The following is a 19,956-nucleotide window of genomic DNA, read 5'->3' on the forward strand; positions in this document are numbered from 1 at the left end:
AGACGTCGCAAAGCACTGCATAAGATATACTGTAAAGTGGATTGACTGTATTTTGTGGGCACAACACAGTAGACAGTTCTGCCCAACAACGTCTCACGATCAGCCATGGAGTGAATGACCAATTTTATTTGGGTGATTGTTGTAGGACACAGCGAGAAACACTGTTCTCTTTTCGAATAGTACCATGGGATCTTTGATTCCACCTAAACAGGCAGATGGCACCTCAGTTTAGGATCGCATCCAAAGAATGACACCTCTGATGATGCAATGCACCCCCAGCCCTGCATTGCAGTGTCATCTTAGACCATGTGATTCCAAATCTCAATTTGCCCACCTACCTTCTGGCTGAAAGGCAAGAGTGCTACCACTGTGTCAGGCTAATTGAGGATTAATTAATCAAAATGTTCTTGATGTACCGTAATAGAAAATGGAATTGTTCTATTAATATGCAAATGTGAGACAGAATTAATGGGCTGACTATAATTTATTCCTATTGCGAGATTGGTCTATTTAGGATTTACAACAAATCGCAACAAAAGATCTAAACAGTCCTTTATGTCCCATGGCTGTGTTGCCTCACAGCTTGTTCTTTCTAAAACATTTCTAGTGTTGGGGGATGGTCAATGGATGTTATGTGATTTGTTCACTACATCCTTTTATTATCCATTTGATAGCTTTTGCTGTAAGTCAATGAATATTAACATAATCGTCATTTAAATGAAGCGTCATTTTGACTGAAAGCTAAGGAATATCACCACCTCTGTCACCATCCTATTCCTACTCCTTCTGCTCCAGCAACTCTGAGCTGCTTCGTACCCCTACTATATTGGCAGGTGAGTCTTTAGCCACTTAACCCACACAAGCACCCTCTCCCCTCCCTTCTCTACCCTCTGAAAACCTCTCACATTATTTCTGCTCTGCTTTCCACACATAGAGTAAGGTTCAGTGCAGAAGTTGAACTGAATTCACTGAAAAAAAATAGTGGTTCATCTTAAGCAATGTGCCTCCTGCAAGTTTAAGGGATAAGAAACACAACATTTCACAACCAATTTGATGTCCTAATCATGCAGAATCTGTAACGAAATTTGCAATCCTCACTCCTAAACTATAAAGATTCTGCAGCTGCAATTCAAACCTGCAGTAGTCATTTTTTTGTGTGTGTGTGTGCCTTGTCTGCTGTGTGAAGCCTCAAGTGATTCCTTCTTAAAGGCCATTAACCAGCTAAATTGGCCTTTTTCTCTGCATTCACAAAAGAATAAAATCAGCGGCCACAGGAATGTCAAGTCCTGGGATATTTAATTTGGCATTCCAGCAAAAGGAATTCCAGCTTGAGATTGAACGTTGCCAAAACCTTATTATCTTTCATTTTGCTCCTGCCTAGATGTAATATTTTTAACATTCATTGTGTTTTCACGTATCACAACTTTTGCCCCTGTATGCAAATATTCTTGCTTCCAGCAGCCTCTTACTTAATGCTGCAGATCATCTTGCTGAGAGTACAATATATGATTGAGTACCTTCAAAGTTAAAATGGGAAACAGCCTATTAAAGCACGAGATTATAGGGAAATTCCAGAGTTTGTACATACTCAAGTACAACTTTAACTGTTAGTAATCGACTTGCAGAATTATTCCTTTTAAAAATGCAACTTACTCTGGTTTAAAGCAAGAAGAAGTGCATATTAATGCTGCAAGATCCAGGTAAGCTATGACATTCCCATAAATTGGAACTCCATTGTAATGTATTCATACATTTTGGGACACTTATTAGGAATATGAACAATAGACATAACCCCTCTCTTCCCTGCCACAGGAATTCATAAAGCTAAATAAATTAACATAACTTTTGCTCATTTGGTGAAAAGGATGTGGTTATTTGTTATTCAATGGTATTATATTTCCATAATAGTCCCAATTATATCTTCCTAATAAGGCAAGACCATATTTACCAATTCACTTCTTCCCATGCAGTCGTTACTGAGTAGCAAAACCTCAACATGATGGGAAGCAACTGTCAGACATTTACAGATGATTCCTTGTGGCCACAACTTCTGATTCTTGAATTACCTCTACACGTACCACCAAATGGTTAGTGTAGCCTGAGCTATATTAAAAAAAACGCTCTCAGCTCTTATTAATTCCTATCTTAACTTGTCTTCCACTGTCCCTTTAAATTGGCAGCAGCAATAGATATCACATAAAGACTCAAGTAGCATAACCAACCCTCACCCCCCACACACACACCACACACCACCAGAAACAAAACGAAACACACACAACAGCTGCCACAGGAGGAATTAGAACATCTCCCACTTTTTTCTCTGCCGAGCGAAGATTTTGCTTATCAACAGTACAACATTTTGTGTACTCCTTTGAAGTCTATGATTATGCAGTAGTGCACATAATGCTGTCGACAAATGAATAGGTTGAGTCTCCCCAACAGCATTGTTAGGAAACGTGCTACATTGTCAGAGGTGCTGTTCTTTTGGGTGAAGTTAAACCAAGGACCCCTCTGCCTTTCAGGTAGAAGTTAAAGATCCCATAACACTTTTCAAAAAGCAACGGGAGTTTATTCTGGCCAACAATCCTCCAGTTATAATTGATCAATATTTGTGTGGCATAATCGGCTGTGGAATTTGCCTACAAAGAAATGGCCACAGTCCTGTAAAGTGCTTTTAGACATTTCAATAAGGTGCTGTATCAAATGCAAGGATTATTATTAAAGGAAGAGCCTTTACATTGAGATCATTTGTATGCTGATTTAAGTCATTCAGTTTTAAAATGTACTTCTCTTTCAAAAGGGAAATAGACAAGTATATATGTGAAAGAGAGGAGCTGAAGGGGTATGGGATAAGACAGGGCAATGGGATTGAATTCTATGAGCCGGTGCAGACTGGATGGGCTGAATGGTCTCCTTCTGTGTTTTAGATTTCTATGTTTCTCTGTATCCAGATTGAAAAGCACTGTGGAAAAAGGAGTGGATGCAGTGGACAATTTTCCAAGGTTGAACATATTTTACAAAACAAAATCCCAAGCTGATGATGTCAAGCTGGGAGCCTGAAAACCAGTGCACTGTAATGAGTTTTGTACTCATAACAGACTAGAAGTAAAATTGATTGGAATGAAAAACAATTTCAAAGTTGAAATAATTCAAACGGAAAAGCATGTTGAGAATACAAAATACACATTGATTTCTAGCTGTTTCAGCTGTTTTTGTCCAGTCAAATAGTTTTTGATCTTAATGTTGTTCGGAGTTCTGAGACTTGGTTCCTAATGCACTTCAGTGCTAAGTTTCCAGGTCTGCTGTAAAAAAGCCACTTTGTGCTTTTATGTTTCTGTAAGGTCACAAGTACTATTACCTTCACAACATTAATACATTTATCATATTAATGACTTTAGAGACATTTATTAATATATGTTTCAAATGCTTATTTAAAGAACTCAATGTGATAAAACTCCATTTGCTGCAGGATTTAATTGGCTAATTAGCTAAACACTTCAGCTAGTGTTTCCGAAATGATAAATGTAACAGGAATAGATTTCCTCAGAAACTCCATCTCTCTGAGCAAACTTAGCGTGTTTGAAGTGTATTCTGTACATTTGGCTATTCATCATGAAAGATTCATAGAAATTAGTTTCTATTAAAAGGATGAGTTTCAGTGAGCCAAATGAAGCTTTTCTAATCCGTTCCCTTTCTTACACTCTGAATTATCGTTTGAAGGCCAGAGTTGTGCTTTGCGTTGAAAAGCAATAGTGTGACAATGCTACATCATTTTTTATTTTATTTATAGACTTGTGTTTGAGGACCTATTGGATCCTATTTTATCTTTTGTGCAAACTGAATTTTGTGCTTTTTACCGACAGTTGTAAGTTTATGTATTGGCATTAATGAAACACGTCATTGTAGTTCCCCTCGTTAGATTTGTAGGTGTAGCATGAAGATGTCAGGCTCGAAACCTGGTTTGTACTGAGCTGGTTGATCTGAACAATCGGTTGCTACAACTGTCTTCAGTGTCAAAGTGTGGGAGAAGGGAAAGGAAATCCAGCCAGAATTAGATACTACAGGACATCCAGTGACTGGGAAAGGGAAAAAATATCTTCAGGAGAGGGGAGAAAACTGGTATGAAAAATATTCTATTCTGTGTTTATTACATCAGCAGTAGCACCTTTTTCTGAAACAGATTTCATCAAAAGTTTTATTTTTCAAAAAGACTTGATGCACAACTCTCTCATCTGCATCCTACTGAAATAACCCCAGTACTCTGCTATCCAGTACTTGTTTCATAAAAATATTAAAAATATTTTATTTTGGATACTCATTAAAGCTACTTCTATTCCTGAAGGGACTCATATAACTAACCCCTTAATGTGCTTGTAAGTAGCAAAGAGTATCAGAGTATAAACAGATTAGGAGGGACACTGTGAAGATATGGGAGATCACTCAGCTCAATGCAAATGCACCACATGATGAATAATAAATAATAATCCTTGCATTTGATATGAAACTTTTCACGTCAAGTGGATGTCTCAGTGTAAGAGGTGGCAACAAAAGCTGTAATTATTTGGCATGAGTGCAAGAAAAGAAGCTTATATCATTTTAATGTATGTTTTCTTCATATTCCATGAGAATTTAAGAAAGACTCGAGAGAAAATTCCACCTAGATCTAGATTTATTCTATTAACATAGCAAGTCAGATCATCCCGAATTTGTTGAAATTGCTGAATTCAGTCTCAACACTGAAGCTGATTTTCAGTTTCTTAAAAGACGTACAGAATATTGACTTCAAAATGAAAGCTGTATTTAAGATGTTGCCATATTGTGAACTGCTATGTTAAGAGAGTAAATCTAAATACCCCTACTGTGCCTACCCCTCAATCTTCCAATAATATTCTCAGTTTGAAAAATGTAATTGACTACACTGACTGATTTTGTATGCAGCAATGCCTTGAGTGCATTTATTACTCTGTAATATTTTCATTGATAGAAGAAGACAAATTCATGAGTGTCCTTTTTGCTTGGTTAGCTCAGCTGGCAGCATGTAGTGCTTTGTCTGTTAGGTGCCATCTCTGAAGCAGACCACAGATCACACAGATGGGCAGATGCATGAGTGGATAATGTACTGAATGGGCTGGTGGTGTGTGAGAAGGAGAGTGAGCGAGAGAACTGCATGATGACGATGGACATCATTTCTGTTTCCTGAATGAAATCTTTATTTCAAGTCATTTTGTGCCGCATCATCATGCACACTGGTCCTGTTTTATCATGCGATATCACTCCATGATGTTAGTCTGCGTGAAGGGCACTATATAAATGCAAATTGTTGTTGATTTTGAAACAAATTAAGTTGGTTTGTGGCTTTTCAAGAGAGTGAGGTGGGTTAACAATAATAAGATCCACATGAGAGGCACAATATTTGAACTGAATGAAGAGTGAAGTTTCAACGAGTTAGAAACCCATTCCCTCATGAAATCTCACTGCTACTCGTGCTATTGTAGAATAACTTATACTTATTCATCTCTCTCTTTATAACCATTATACTATAATTCAACATGAATCACAAAGGCACAATTTACCAGAGGACAAAGGCGAATAAAGTCCAACAAATCACTTGGGATTTTATTTATTATTATTTCATTATTATTATCATCTTTCAATCAACAGAAAAAATCTCACAATGCTTGGCAAGGCAGTTATGAGTGGACAGGGAAAAGAGATTTGCCGATGTTGTTGTAAAACATCTCTCTCAACCATGCCTTTTGTTAACAACAACTTGGATTTATATAGCGCCCTCCACGCCGGACGGCGTCTCAGAGCGCTTCACAGTAACCGTGACTGAGCCAGAGTGTGGGGGAAGAAGGTGACCAAAAGCAAGGTCGAAAAGAAAGGTTTTAGAAGGGTTTGCACACAGCGAGGCAATGTGGTTTTGGAAGAGAGTTCCAGAGGACAAGAGCAAGTTTTGACCAATGATGGTGAAGTAAATTGAGTCGAGAGTGAGCAAAAGACCAGAATCAGAAGAACAAAGAAGATGGGCATAACTATGAAATATATAAATTTATTTATTTACAAATACATAAAACCATAAATATAACTCTTGCAAAGGAATCGTTTGTGCGCCATTGTGTTTCGCATGAGAGATAATACACTTGCTTTAAGCATTTATGTCAATAAAGAATACTACATACTTAAGTACTGAATTACTTTTTTATGTAGACTGATAAAAAAACAATGTCTTTGCTTATTACAAGCTTGTTGTGTCAATTACATACGTACTAACATCACAGAGAGACTGAATCCCCCCTTCCTCCGCCTCCAAGCACTTAGTGAACTGCGTATAACTATATAGTCATGTGTTTGTATTCATACAAGTTTAACCACTGCAGCTTTCAAGGGAAATTTACTGAATGCCATCCCAAGAAAGGCCTTGGACGCAGAGAGATTTGCTGGTGCTTAACAAGATCTTTTTCAATGCAAGTTACTAGACTAATTGCCTTTTTAAAACAACTTCCTTTTTGACTCAACTGCCAAAGATTAACTGTTCCCTTTACTCACCCCTTTATTCGTCTGGAGATCCACACCATGTTGTACTCTCTAATCCGTGGCTTGCATGGACCCCTCTTCAAGGATATTAATATTTGGTTACTTCCAGGGGATTAGATGCTAAATTGTAGAACTGACCTATATTGTACAATGAGAAGTGTTGAAAATGTACAGCGTTGGTTGTAAACTAGATGAAATTAATCCTGCAAAGCTATCTAAAGTATTATATACACACACAGACACACACACGTTTTACCTGTTTGTACAGTATCTAATGTATGTGCCAGGACATACTGTATATGATTTTCTAGAGAAAAATAAAAAATAGGGTTATATTTTGTGACTGTTATTTTCTTTGAATTACAGTAAATGAATGGCTTTCCCACTGCTACACAACACACCACAAAATCAAATTTATAGGCGTTTGGATTTTAAACTGATCTTTTCATTCCGAGAGTTCATTGTTTTATTTCTGTTGGCTGTGTATATTCAGCCTGAGGTTTTGTGTGTCTTTTGTGCAATTATATTTGATGTGTAAATTCTCTTACAACTGATAGCTGAGTGATTTGACATTGTTTGTCTAAGTATTGTATGTTATGATTAATGCAATAGTTAACTGTCAATTATCTCACCACATTACTGGTTCCCTAATCCCTCAGAAGTACAGCACATTTTATGCCAAATATTAATAGGATATTATTTTGTTGCAGAAATCATGTTTTCCAGGAACACATTTACAAGAAGATCACATTAAATTAGATTTAATGTTTTGCTTCATATCTCCCACATCACACCTTATTAAAGGTACATAACTATATTAACAAGGATTAACACTACAATATTGCAATGCACTACATTATTCCACAATTGCATTCCAGATACAATTTATTGTTTGTTCCAGTTATATTGATTTGATTTGTCCACCTCCCTCCCTATTGCTTTTGTGATATTTATCCCAATGTGTGTGGAAGTCCTACAGTATGAGGCTTGTGTTTCACCCAATTCTTGTCAATAAAATGGCTCCATTCCAAACAAATTCAGTCTATTCAAAAAGACAGCAAGCAAAGCAGAAAAATGTAAATGTGAAGACAGTATCAAATGATCCACGGTTAAAAGCACAGGAAAAACCAGAAACTAATGAAGGATGTAGAAGGTCCAACAATCAGAATAGAGATCTTAAATGGTATTCGTCATGAGTTGATCCAAATTGTGACAAAGAAAGTATTTTCGGATTGGTTATCAGTTTTATCTTTAAAGTTACCAGTGAAAAAATAGTGCAACATCACTAGAAGAGGAGATGTGTTGTCAAAAGCCATAACCTTGACCGCACAACTGCAAATACACGACAAGCAAATTAAAAAGAGGTATGTCTGGAGAAGCAAAGCAGAATAACTGCTGGCAAGCATGAGGTAGATCTATAAAATGTAAGAAATGAATCTGACTTACCACCGTAAATTATTCATAGTCCACTATTGTAAGCAATGTATTTGTCTAATTATAAATATATTTGACTTTTGGTTCATATGGTAATAAGGTACAATTATTGTAAAAATATGAAGAAAAGATACTTGAATTCATTGCAGACGCTAGGTAAGCAGGTGAGGAAACATAAAATTTCTGGTCCAATCCTTCTTAAATTAACTATTTAATGCTTTAGTTATATAGTTCTTTCCAGACTCCAGACAACTGTAATACCAGCCACCTTCAGAGAAAATGTAAGGATATGAAAACATGCATTCCCGGCCGACCACTTGAAATTGTCATTTTAAGCCCTAAAAAAANTATCTTTTGTGCTAAATACACCGTTAATGATTTTACTGAACCTCATTTGAATATAGAAATTTTGTGTTAATCTGGTGTTAAATTGTATTTTCTCTCCATCAAAAATGTATGAATCACTTTTTCTCCTAATGCTTTGTGGTACATATGTATATATTTTCTTCATCGTGTTACAATCACTAGTATAAGATATTATAAACAAATCCTCTGCAATAAGAAAAGTTAACACGTTTTCTATTACATATAACTGTAGAGTAAATCTTCTGCTGTGACTCAAAGCACAAATTGTAACTTGTTTTGAAATTGGTGGTAACAAATACCTCAAAGCATTTTAATATTCTGGCAACAATCATCAACATTTATCTCTTTTCTTAATGGATTGATGTCCATCTGAATTAAGTACAAAGCATCAACAGTGCTCTCTGTTGTGCTAAATACTCATGACCTGTCCAAGGCAACCGATTGGGAATGTGTCAAAAAGAAAACCACAGCTGTTAAAATAGTCCTGTTATTCATTTAATTAGTCTTTCCAGTTTAATTTTATAATCAGAATTGAAGTCTAAAACGAGTACATTGCAAGTACAGTAGATGTAAATTTCAAGACCACTAGGAGATGAGTTCTTGCCTCACTTCTGAATTTGCCACATAGCGACCTTGTTGCAACAGTTTTGAACCTTAATTTGTAACAGTTTAGTTTTCTCCTGACACATTTAAGCGCATTTAAGATATTAACAGCTACCAATCAATGTTAAGAGTTTATATAGAATATATATTAGATCTTAAGAGTATAAGATACATAATATTGCAATAAATTATGGAAACCAGCAGTTAGGATTGAACAAAGTAGAGCATTACGTTACAGAAGGCTAAATGTAATCTCAAAGCTAAATGTAATCTCTTGGAGAGGCAGCTTAATAAGCCTCATGAGGATGAAGAAATATCAGGGTACATTTGTTTGATTGTTGGTAAATTTGCAGATCTTTGTGGATGATTATTCACTAGTCAGTATATTTACCCATTGTAAGCTCCCACTGATAAGTTCAATAAATGTGCTTTAGAAAATCACCCCTAAGGGACTGAATAGCTTATTGGAAGGTGAATAAAGAAGATCCTATTGTCAATGTCACAAAAATAATTCAATTGGATTGACAAAAGTAAACGCAGAATAATACTTGTAAGACTTGTTAAAAGCCATTTGGTGCATTGGGAATGAGAATAAAATTGGCTTATATATTTTTCAGTCAAATTATGGTTGCTGCAGGTTTCCACTGTTATTACTCTCAAGAAGTTACAGTACTTAATAATATAGAGAGAGATGAGTGGGTCCAACTCCCATCAATGGAGAATCTACAATGGCATCACATATTATTATTATTATTATTATTATTATACCAGTCTGGTGTCATTGTATTCTACAATAAAGAATGTGTTCCTGCTGACTAAACCAGTGAGCATGTGCTGCATTGCAAACTAGAAAGGGTTCCTTTATGCCAGAGATGCATAGTACTGCATTTACTCAGTGACTAGTGCCCCACATCATCAAAAGAGCACTGTCATTAAAATTATGTTTTGGTTCTAAAAAATATAAATATTCAAATGCTCCGGATCCCATTTCAGGTTTATTTCCACTGTCCATTTAGACCAGAAAGGCAGTCACTACACTTGGCAGTGATTATTTTAATACATTGCAATGTAATCAGGTACAATAAAAATGCAAGTTCTTTCTGGCGCTTTCTTAAAAGTAGAGGAATTTTCAGATCGTCTCCTTGTTGTCGAGAGGGAAAAACAGTACAGCAGTGCAAAGCACGCTCATTTGCATAGGTTAAGTAGTTCATTTCAGGTTGTTAGGGTGGTAACTTGAATAGGTTCAAATTGTTTACTCGGGGATGCCTTAATTTATTGCTGGCAGTCAGTTAGGAGCAGTGGATCACAAAAGTAGGTTAATGTCCCTGCAATAGCTGAGTAGTTTACGTCCGGTGACTGCTTGAGTGTTCCTTTATGCCCGCCAGTCAGAAATGAAACATCAGTGTTTTTCTGAAGAATTATAGGTGGCAGAAAACACATTATAGACGAAGCTTCAATTCATGCTCCACACAAACTAACCTGTTTGTCCTTAGCGACCCATCATATGTAATTTTCCTTTCAAGCGTCTCTCAAGATCCTGTTTTTTTTAAAAAAGAAAATAAATTTCTTAGATTCGCACAGAAGAAATAAAATACTTAGGGGTTCATACATATTTTTGAGTGAACGTTCAATTAATAGGATATCAGAATCTGAGATTGAAAAATCAACAAGAAATTGATGAGAAGTGGAAATATTATTTTAAATCTAATCATTGAGGAGTATTGAAGAAGGGAGAACAGAAAATAATTAACAGGCGAATGTATCATTAAGAGAGCTGTGGCAATGGAATACTCAATAACAGTACTCAGCCCCACACTGAGGTAAATAGTGAAGCATCTCTGCATGTTTTGATGGATTGTATGTCATTGCTCCTACTTGTCTTTGCCATCTAATTGATCATTTTCCTGTCAGTGTTAAAAAAAATTCCCTGTCAGTCTTTGATGCTGCTGCACTAAAAGCACTCTCCTTCCAGTAAAAAATGTTGCTCATTTGGAACATAATTTACCGATCATGTGCCCATCACAAACTAACAGTAAATGAAAGAGAATTACTTTATTTCTGGATGACTTAAAGGGGAAATTGCTTTTAAAGATACTTATACTTTCTGCTTTGTTGTACCGCTCCTTTATATTTCTCTGTGTAATACAATGCATTTTATAAAGATTTGTTCGCGTCTCAAAGCGCTTGCAGTGAAGTACAGTATTATCGTAATTATTCTCTATAAATGTGCCTCCATTCAGTGCTCTGTGGTACTGTACTCCAAGTTATCTGGACATTGGTGAAATGATTATCCTGCTCTTGGGATTTTGCTGCGTCTCCTCACTGCAGTCCTTTAGAAAGCAAACACCCACCTAGGCCTTTGTCAGTGCCCTCTCGGCTCCCTGTTGGAGGTAAGAAATCCAAGATGTTTCCTCCATCTCTATTAAAAAGCACCTGCTCAAATGAATACATCCGAATATTTGAGGCTCTTTCAATATTTGGACTTGATGCATTTTCTCTGCGTTCTTCTTTCACTCACTCTCTGAGAAGAGAATTGCAAATGGCCCTTCATGTTCCTATTGAAAAAGCAGCTAAGATATGCAAATATTGTAGCAGTTGAACATTCAAAACGATCTTCAATTATCGTGATTCAGCCCCTGGACTCTTATCAGTGTGGTTCAGATGATGGGAGGTTGCAGATTTATAGCTCTCATATGAAACGAGATTCAGCTTTATTCTGTGCTTTGCGTTAATGGGAGGCACTGGCTTGGTATTATGGCATTATTGTACTGCTGTCAATGCTGTGATCTATGAACAAATATATTACAGTGATTATATATCACTGGCATCCAGCATGTCCTAATCAGTGGCAATTTTAATGGATCCTCACGCTTGTGTTCAAATCGCATTACTCTCTGGCACCTCTCCGACCTCCTTACTTCTCAATCCACCACCCGGCATCTCTGCTCGACTGGCACCAGCCTCCTACTCGTCCCTCGCACTCTCCGCCCTACCATCAGAGATCGCGCTTTCAGCCACTACACCCTGAAACTCTGGAACACTCTCCCTCAATCCCTCCACCTTGCCCTCTCTCGCCCCTTTTTCAAGTTCCACCCGAATACCTTCCTCTTCGACTGTGCTTACGGCCACCTCCCCCCTCCCCCCACTGGGGGCTCAGAATCAGGCTCCACCACTGTTAAGCACTCTGAGACGCTACCCTATGAAGAGGATGCTATACAAGTGCAAGTTGTTGCTGTTGTGGTTATCCCTATTAGCTAGTGGTAGACAGGGAACCAGACGAGAACCTTCACATGGTGCTCCTGGTTATGTGTTATTGATTAACATCACGAATGTTGTCAAAAGGTAACTGGATATTGATTTGTCAATCTCCCGGTAAGATTAGCAAAGTGAAATTTGAGAGTGGCAGATGAATTACTGAATCTTTCTCCAAACCACCTAGTCAGCCTTCAGACACTCCTGTTCTGCCGCTATCAACTCTGACTGGCATTTTCTTTAAAATAAAAATAAAGCTTAGCCAGACAGTGCTGACATGTTTGCATATAAATGAAATACATGCAAGAATAATAGTGATGATCCTTGCATTTAATATAGCGCCTTACACATCACTGAGATGTCTCAATGTGTTTCACAGAATATATTGTAAAGTGGATTGACAACAATAACAACAACTTGGATTTATATAGCGCCTTTCATGAAGGGTAGCATCCGGTGCACTTTGACTGTACACTTTGTGGACGAAATGCTATGCCATGCCGTAGAGTTGCCTTGCTTAGAACCAGCTCACAATGTTGCCTTCAGTACTGATTTTAAAAAAAGAAACACACTCAGACAGATTTGCTAATTCACAGAACATGATGTATCAGGAATTTATAAAATACATCAAAACAATTGAGGCAATCACAATTAGTTCTCTGAATCAACCAACGTCTCCTACATGAGATGTGTTCTCCTTGGTGGGAATAGCTGGAGGCTCCTTCCTGCCTTCAAACATTCCTCACTGCAGCAAACACCACATGCCAGAAACAGCAGGGGACATGACAAAAGCTGGGCCAGCCAGAGTCCGTGTAATGAGAAGCACGTGATCATTAATAAATGTTCTTTGTGAAGTTCAGCGCTCAAAAGGCTTCAGCTATGATATATTCCAGTCGTTTAAACAGCAACCAATTTCAGTGATCAATTTATAAAGCGCACAGTTGTATTCATCTCAGATTCTCTTTGCAATGTTGTATTTGGGAGCAGCATAAAAGAATGCTATTAAGGCTGGAGTGGCTTATGAAGGAAGGGTATTAATTTGAGTTCTCTATTAGTGAGGGAACCAAAACTAATTGTTATATATGAGAGGTTGTTCTACATCAGAGAACTATGTAATGAGGGACTGACTGTATTCTTGATTACAATCCTGACACGCTGTATAAAGTAGCTGCTTGAGTATAATTCCGAAGTTGCTTGATGTAGATTTGTAGAGCAATCATGTGAAGGTCAATTTAAGTGCAGTAGTTAGCTATCCACCATTCTATGCTTAAGGATGTTATATCGCTATCGCACAATTCTTAAGGTATTTTTAAAAGTAAAATGCAAAGCAAAAATTAGCCACTACATCTGATGAAAAGTCAGCTCAATTGTACGTGCATTCTTGTAGTTGAAAGTCTTGAAAACAGTACAACACCATGTAAATAAAGGTCTAACTGTATTCTGGATTACAAAGCTGACACGATTCACTGTTATTTTTACTTTGGTGAGGCTTTCTCACATTACCAGTTCTATTCAATAGATGGAGCTCTTCCTGTAGTTTATGAATTCATGCTGTTCGTGTAAGTTTAGAGCTGTTGTTACTTTGAATTTTTAATGTTACTGTTTATGAAATAACATGTGCACAATCTATACCAAAAATACATGCAGACTGACACACATTTAAAAATAAAATTAATTTCACTGAAATAAAACTGATATAAAACTGGGGTATGAAAATGAAACGGGGCTGAATTCACACTTATCAATAAATTGATATTCAGTGGAATGGAGATATTAAGTGAAGAACAAACTTTGAGGTGTGACGAATGTAACAGTGACTAAATCTGGTAAATGGCTTATGCTTTTCAGATGCTATTTCGGTTTCTATATTGATGTCTTTCCATCATGAGTAACTTATACCTATTTTACAAGGAGTTCGTGACCTTTACAAATGAGTCCCTAGGGTGATCCAGCCACAAGAGTACTGGAGGATCAGCTTAGACACCAATGCGCAAACCCTCAGACACCAATGTGTGGACTGTTATTCGCATGCTGTCTTCCAATTAGGACTGAGTTAGCCAGGGCAGCTGTGTGGTGTGGGAAAACTGGTCACAGAAGCTGTCCCTTATTTTGCATTGTTATTAAAAGCCTCCTTTCTCCTCAGATTTTCCGAGGAGCATTTGTAGCTGGTACACAAGATGATGATCACAGCTGAACTGTCCTCCAGGCAATATAGCTGTGAAGAAATAATGTGGAGTGAAAAAGATAAGGAAAAAATAAAGTGAATATTTTATTTTTGAATCATCCACATAGTATACAGTTGATTTGCTTCACAGTATATTCCGTGAAGCGCTTTGAGATGTCTCAATGCGTGATAAGGCGCTATATCAAATGCAAGGATTATTATTATAGAAAAGTTGGGATAGTAGAGCCTTCTTCATTCAAAATAGGTGGCTTTGCAATTTGGCTCCACATAAATAGTGCGATAACCAGTTTGTAAAGCCTACAGCAATATATTCGTTATTGAGATCACTAAAGAGTAACTGGCCTTATGAAAGAAGGTGTAGGATTTATGAAATTGTTGGCAAAGAACGTGATGTGATGACATAAGCGACAGTTGCAGCTCAGTATTGCAGCATTTATGTCTAATGTAATGTCAGCATTAGGGAAGTGACTCTCAGAAGCCCATTTCCGCATTCACTTAAAATGAACAGAAAATTTAGATCACTTCTCCCCTCCCCATGTGGCTCACCAAATAGGGTGTTATAAATCTCTATCCTTTCTTTCTGCCCTTTTGACGCTATCTCTTTAACTGTCTTATTTCCCCTGTGGGTTTTCTTTTCTATGTCTCTGTCTCTCTTCTTCTGTGAGTACGTCTTTTCTCTCTTGACCGTGTGTGTAGTTTTGCTTTCACAGTATTTCTACGTATGCCTCTCTCCACCCTACACATTGTATGTCACTTTGTATCTGTCTGCAACCCTCTCCTCTTTAATTTTCTCTGTGTCTGTGTCTCTCCCTTTGTGTGTCTCTTTTTCTCTTTGTGTACGTGTTCGCTCATTCTCCTTGCTTATGTACAGATGTAGTTCCTCCTCTCTGATGGTTGCCTTGTGGCTCTTTTTTCTGTTAATTCCATCTCCTCCTGTTATAAAAATATGACTGACAACCAGATTTCATCAAAAAACCAAACACAATATGCAGACAATATAAAAGTTATATGTGAACAGCTCCATATCCTAACAACAACAACAACAAGATTACATTTGTATAGCCCCTTTCACGTCGGGAGGACGTCCTAACATATCACTACTTAACATATTTCAGTCACCCTTTTTAATACAATAATGTGATTTAAAAATATGAAACAATTCTTCAAATAAATATTCTCCAAATATCACTAAAATGTAATCAGATTGCTTATATCCTCTTTAAAAAACCTTTCATTTCACATGGCATCTATAATTTTGAGACGTCTAAAAGCTCATTGCAGGTAATTGCTGTCAAATGTAGTGACTGGTAGGTACTGATCCATGAAATATATCTTCTGACAAACCATTTCACACCATTGTGTTAACAAAGACCGATCACCCTGGCCTAAACAGACTTAAAGCAGTCATATAAATGAGCCTCTTTACAGAGACCTGGGTACAAAGGCAATCTTTGATATTGGTACCTCAGGCACTTAATTACTCTCTCTGCCACTGCAACAAAATTGAAGCACTTTGTTTGCACTAGTGTGCTCAGTGCATGAACAGTGATTGTCATGTGATGAACTGACCATTCAGGCTGGTGAGCAGTGGAAATATGAATGGGACACAATTTATTCTAGAATCACGAGCTTATATTCTGTACAAAGGGTGTCCATTTGAAGGGAATTGATCAGCTACAACTGACAGAGAGAAAAAAATGCTCTTCAGGTGAATGTTAAAGATTCCATGACAATTTCAAAATGAGAATGGGAGGATTCTGGGGCGAGGGAATCCTCCCACTTAGCCTCTGTTAACCCTGCAAGTCAAATCCCTAACGGGTGTGAGGGTCCCAGCTGGAAAAAGCTCGCCAGGCAGTGCCATCAATGGCAAGCTATGTGGCTTTAGCTGGTTAGACTCAATCCAATTACCTCAATGCACACTCTGGGGTCCCCAAGCCTTGGCTCTTGCCAACCTGTGCCTAATACTTTCCGCAATTAGGTAAGCAGGATGCGTTCCTTCCAGGGAGAGAGTGTGCATCTATCTATCTCTGAAACCTCCATGTGTAGGTGGGATGTATGGAATTCTCAGTTTGGTTTGGATACTCTTAAGCGTGGTGATGGGTTTCCGTATGTGTCAGACAACCCGGCTGATCAAAAAGATCATAATCAGAATAGAGTTAGCCCTGGCGTCCAAGCCAACAATAATACTCCATTGTTCTGTCGATGCTATATGTGGAACTTTGAAATGATTGCTTCACTTGCCTACAGGAAAATAAAGCAGTTACTACACCTACCGGTAACTGCTGTAAAGTGCTCTGCGACGTTTTTAAGTAACAAGACACTGTACAAATTCAAGCTTCTTTTTTCTTTCAGTGCCTAGGACAGATTGTCCACATGCGCACATGCAATCATTTCTCATGTCTGCACTCTCCTTGAAGATCACACAAAGTGTAAATGTAGCGCCCGAGTAATGTTATGCTTTCCACTGTATTCAGCTGATCACACACAGCCATTACATGCCGGTTGCACCACACACTCGCATCATGGAAGATGTTCATCTGCAGCTATGGAGAAAGGGAATGGGTGAATGCAAACTCTAAACAATTCATTAACCAAGAAAGCAGTCATTCTTTCTGATTTCAGAAAATAAAGAAATGTATTGTTTTCGAAAGTAATTTCCCCAATTTTCTCGTTGTCTCTCCTTAAAGCGCAGACTTTTATGGAGTATGGGGGGTGGGGGGAGGGATGACAACCCTTTTGTGCCTTGTCCATGTTTGTGTGTGCCACGCATGTGCACGCGTGCTGTCATTTGTATACATCTAACTGCTTGGTGCAGAAAAACGTGTTGGACTCAAATAAGGTACAAGGAACAGAGACAAAAGACGGCTGTTTGAAAACAATCCATCAATGTAAAGGTCCAAAAAAATTCTCAATTCTCAACTCTTCACAGTCTCTGCCGAAACCCTCAGCTGCTCTGTTCGCCTTATGACTTTCGAGCGCTTTCAAAGCGCGTCACAATATACACCCGTAAAGTGAATTGACTGCATATTTGCGCGGGCGAAAAGCGACAGCTAATTGCGCCCCAGGTGGGGGGGGGGGGGGGGGGGTGGGGGTGGAGGAGGGAGGGAGAGGGGGTGTGGGGGTGGGGGGTGGGGGGGAGCGTCCCCGCAAACAGTGGCGCGCGCCTCGAAGTGACCAAATTAGTATCATGAGTCGGTGGTGTTGTTTTTTTTTTTACGTTTTACGCCGAGGGCACAAAGTGAACAGGGAGTGCAATAAAATGAGGGGCGTTTAATTAAAGCAGGTGAGGGGGGGGGGGGGGGGAGGGTGCTTGAAAGAGAGAGAGAGAGAGAGAGAGAGAGAAAGAGAGAGAGAGAGCAAAAAAAAATTGAGGAGCGCTAGGACCAGGGGTGGTGGCTGTGCCTGAGTTGTGCAGAGACCCGCCTCTGTGGGGGTCAGTACAGTTGGTGGTGGTGTCTGCACTCAGCATCAGCATCACAACAGCCATCACACAGTGAGAACACTCTCTCTCTCTCTCACACACACATACACACACACAGACAGACAGAGAGAGAGAGAGAGAGAGAGCCATGAAACAGGGGCTCCTGGAAGTCATGAGGATGAGTAGGATCTGCCGCATGGTCCTGGCCACTTGTCTGGGATCCTTTGTGCTGGTCATCTTTTATTTCCAAAGTATGTTGCACCCAGGTAGGTAGGTCTGATCTGTGGCTCGTTGCATTTCATCTCGACTTCTTCCTTCCCTTGGGGGGGGGGGGGGGGTTTAGGGGAGTCTCTTACCTTTCCTTTCACCCTCCCTCCCTCCCTACCTCCCTCCTTCCTCTCTCTCTCCTCTCTCTCCCTCTCTGTCCCTTTCTCTCCCCACCACTTGATTGCAGAGGACAGCCTCAGGACTTTAGGATTGCAGTCAGTCCCCACTCTCCCCACTCTCCTCTCCCCACTCCTCTCCCCACTCTCCCCACTCCCCTCCCCACTCTCCCCACTCCCCCCCCATTCTGCAAATCGACAGCTTTTTTTTATTTGCTTTTGAGATTAAAAAAAATCTCTTCCTTTAGAGATCAAGGCAAGGAAATGACAGTCTGAGCTAAACCCAGTGGGTGTGTGTGTGTGTGAGTGTGTGTGAGTGTGTGTGGGTGTGTGTGTGTGTGTGAGTGTGTGTGTGTGAGTGTGTGTGAGTGTGGGTGTGTGTGTGTGTGTTTGTGAGTGTGTGTGAGTGTGTGTGTGTGTGTGAGTGTGTTTTGGTTTGAAGGTTTCTGAAGGTGCACTTTTTGGTGCTTTTTGTATTTCATTTCTGCCTCTTATTAACCCAGAATGATGTCCTTGTATATTTGAAATAATTCCTCCCAAGGTAACAGGGAAATCCAGCAGTCTGGTCATGGAGAGGTGGGGGGAATGAGCTTAGTTTCTTTCTGGTTTGGGCTGGGAGGGGGGTGGGGGGGTGTCATTAGAATGGAAACTACTCACTGACTGACTCAGGCTGACTGGCTGCTGGTTAGTGAGTGACATTGCAGACAGACTTGCTTTCATCCACATGCATAAAGGATTTAGTTTTGCCCGATTGTAAAGGTCGATCTGTGCATGACTTGACTTGCCTTGACACAGTTGTTGGTGGGATCGACTACGATGCTGGCGTTTCGCCCACAAAATATGCAGTCAATTCACTTTACGGTGTATCCCGTGAAGCGCTTTTGAGATGTCTCGAAGACGTGATAAGGCGCTACATCAAATGCAAGGATTATTATTACTATTGTAATGCATCCTATCAGCCGCCAGTTTAAACTGTTGTAAATTTTTAGTGGGTGTGGGACAAGCTAGGCGCAATGGTAATCTGTAATCTGAAATATATATATTTTGTCTCTCTTTCTGTGTTTGAACAAGGTGCCCAAGACTAGATTCACACATCCAAAATTTCAACAACAATATTTCTCCCCCCTCCACTTCTTCCAACAACCATAAACCCATTCACTCACAAGGATTCTTTATTTATTTTAATCTCATGCTTTATCACACAAAAGTGTGAACTTCTCCTCAGCGACTTTGGAAAGCTGATAGGAGTACAGTACTGCACTTGATGTAAGTCTCCCATCAACACTGCAACAGAAAACATCACCAGACCCCAGATTCCCACTGAGAGGGAATGTTTTGGATACCTAGCGCCAGACACATCAGTACATTCCAGAGAGATTTGCTCTTCATTAGCTGGCAGAGGTGCAAAATGTTTACATAATACTCTTGTAAATCCTGTTTGTTGTCCTGTTTGAAACACTCACAAATCTAATAATGGCAGAAGTGAAATTATCAAAAACATGACATCTGGTTACTCACTTCAGTTTACTACACAGAGCGACAGTGTGATAAGTGAAACCTGCTCCGATTGGTATCTGGTTTGGAAGGAAAATGCTGATTTTTGGTATTTTGCTTCTAAACCATCTGTCGTTTTTAGAGCAAGCTTTTCTTATCACGTTACAGGTCAATTCCTTATGTTGTGCCTATTTATTTCATTTTGTTGTTACTAGTTATCTGTCATGCTACTAGTTACAATATTTTCTTATGTTGTCACTAATTGTTTCCTTATGTTGTTA

General features: G+C 38.9%; 1 protein-coding gene across 2 annotated transcripts in view; it reads left to right on the forward strand.

The window, feature by feature from the left end:
- The first annotated feature begins 17,819 nt into the window (after positions 1–17,819).
- Positions 17,820–19,956, forward strand: part of chst11 (carbohydrate (chondroitin 4) sulfotransferase 11) — an 81,413-nt gene continuing 79,276 nt past the window's right edge. Inside the window, exon 1 of one of the 2 annotated variants that reach the window (XM_007895289.2) lies at positions 17,820–18,064. In XM_007895289.2, the coding sequence (XP_007893480.1) occupies positions 17,947–18,064 (118 nt within the window). In that variant the 5' untranslated portion in view covers positions 17,820–17,946. The remainder of the gene's footprint in view (positions 18,065–19,956) is intronic. The other variant, XM_007895290.2, reaches the window with a different exon arrangement.

The sequence above is a fragment of the Callorhinchus milii genome, unplaced genomic scaffold, assembly GCF_018977255.1.
Source record: "Callorhinchus milii isolate IMCB2004 unplaced genomic scaffold, IMCB_Cmil_1.0 Scaffold5, whole genome shotgun sequence".
Classification (NCBI taxonomy): domain Eukaryota; kingdom Metazoa; phylum Chordata; class Chondrichthyes; order Chimaeriformes; family Callorhinchidae; genus Callorhinchus; species Callorhinchus milii.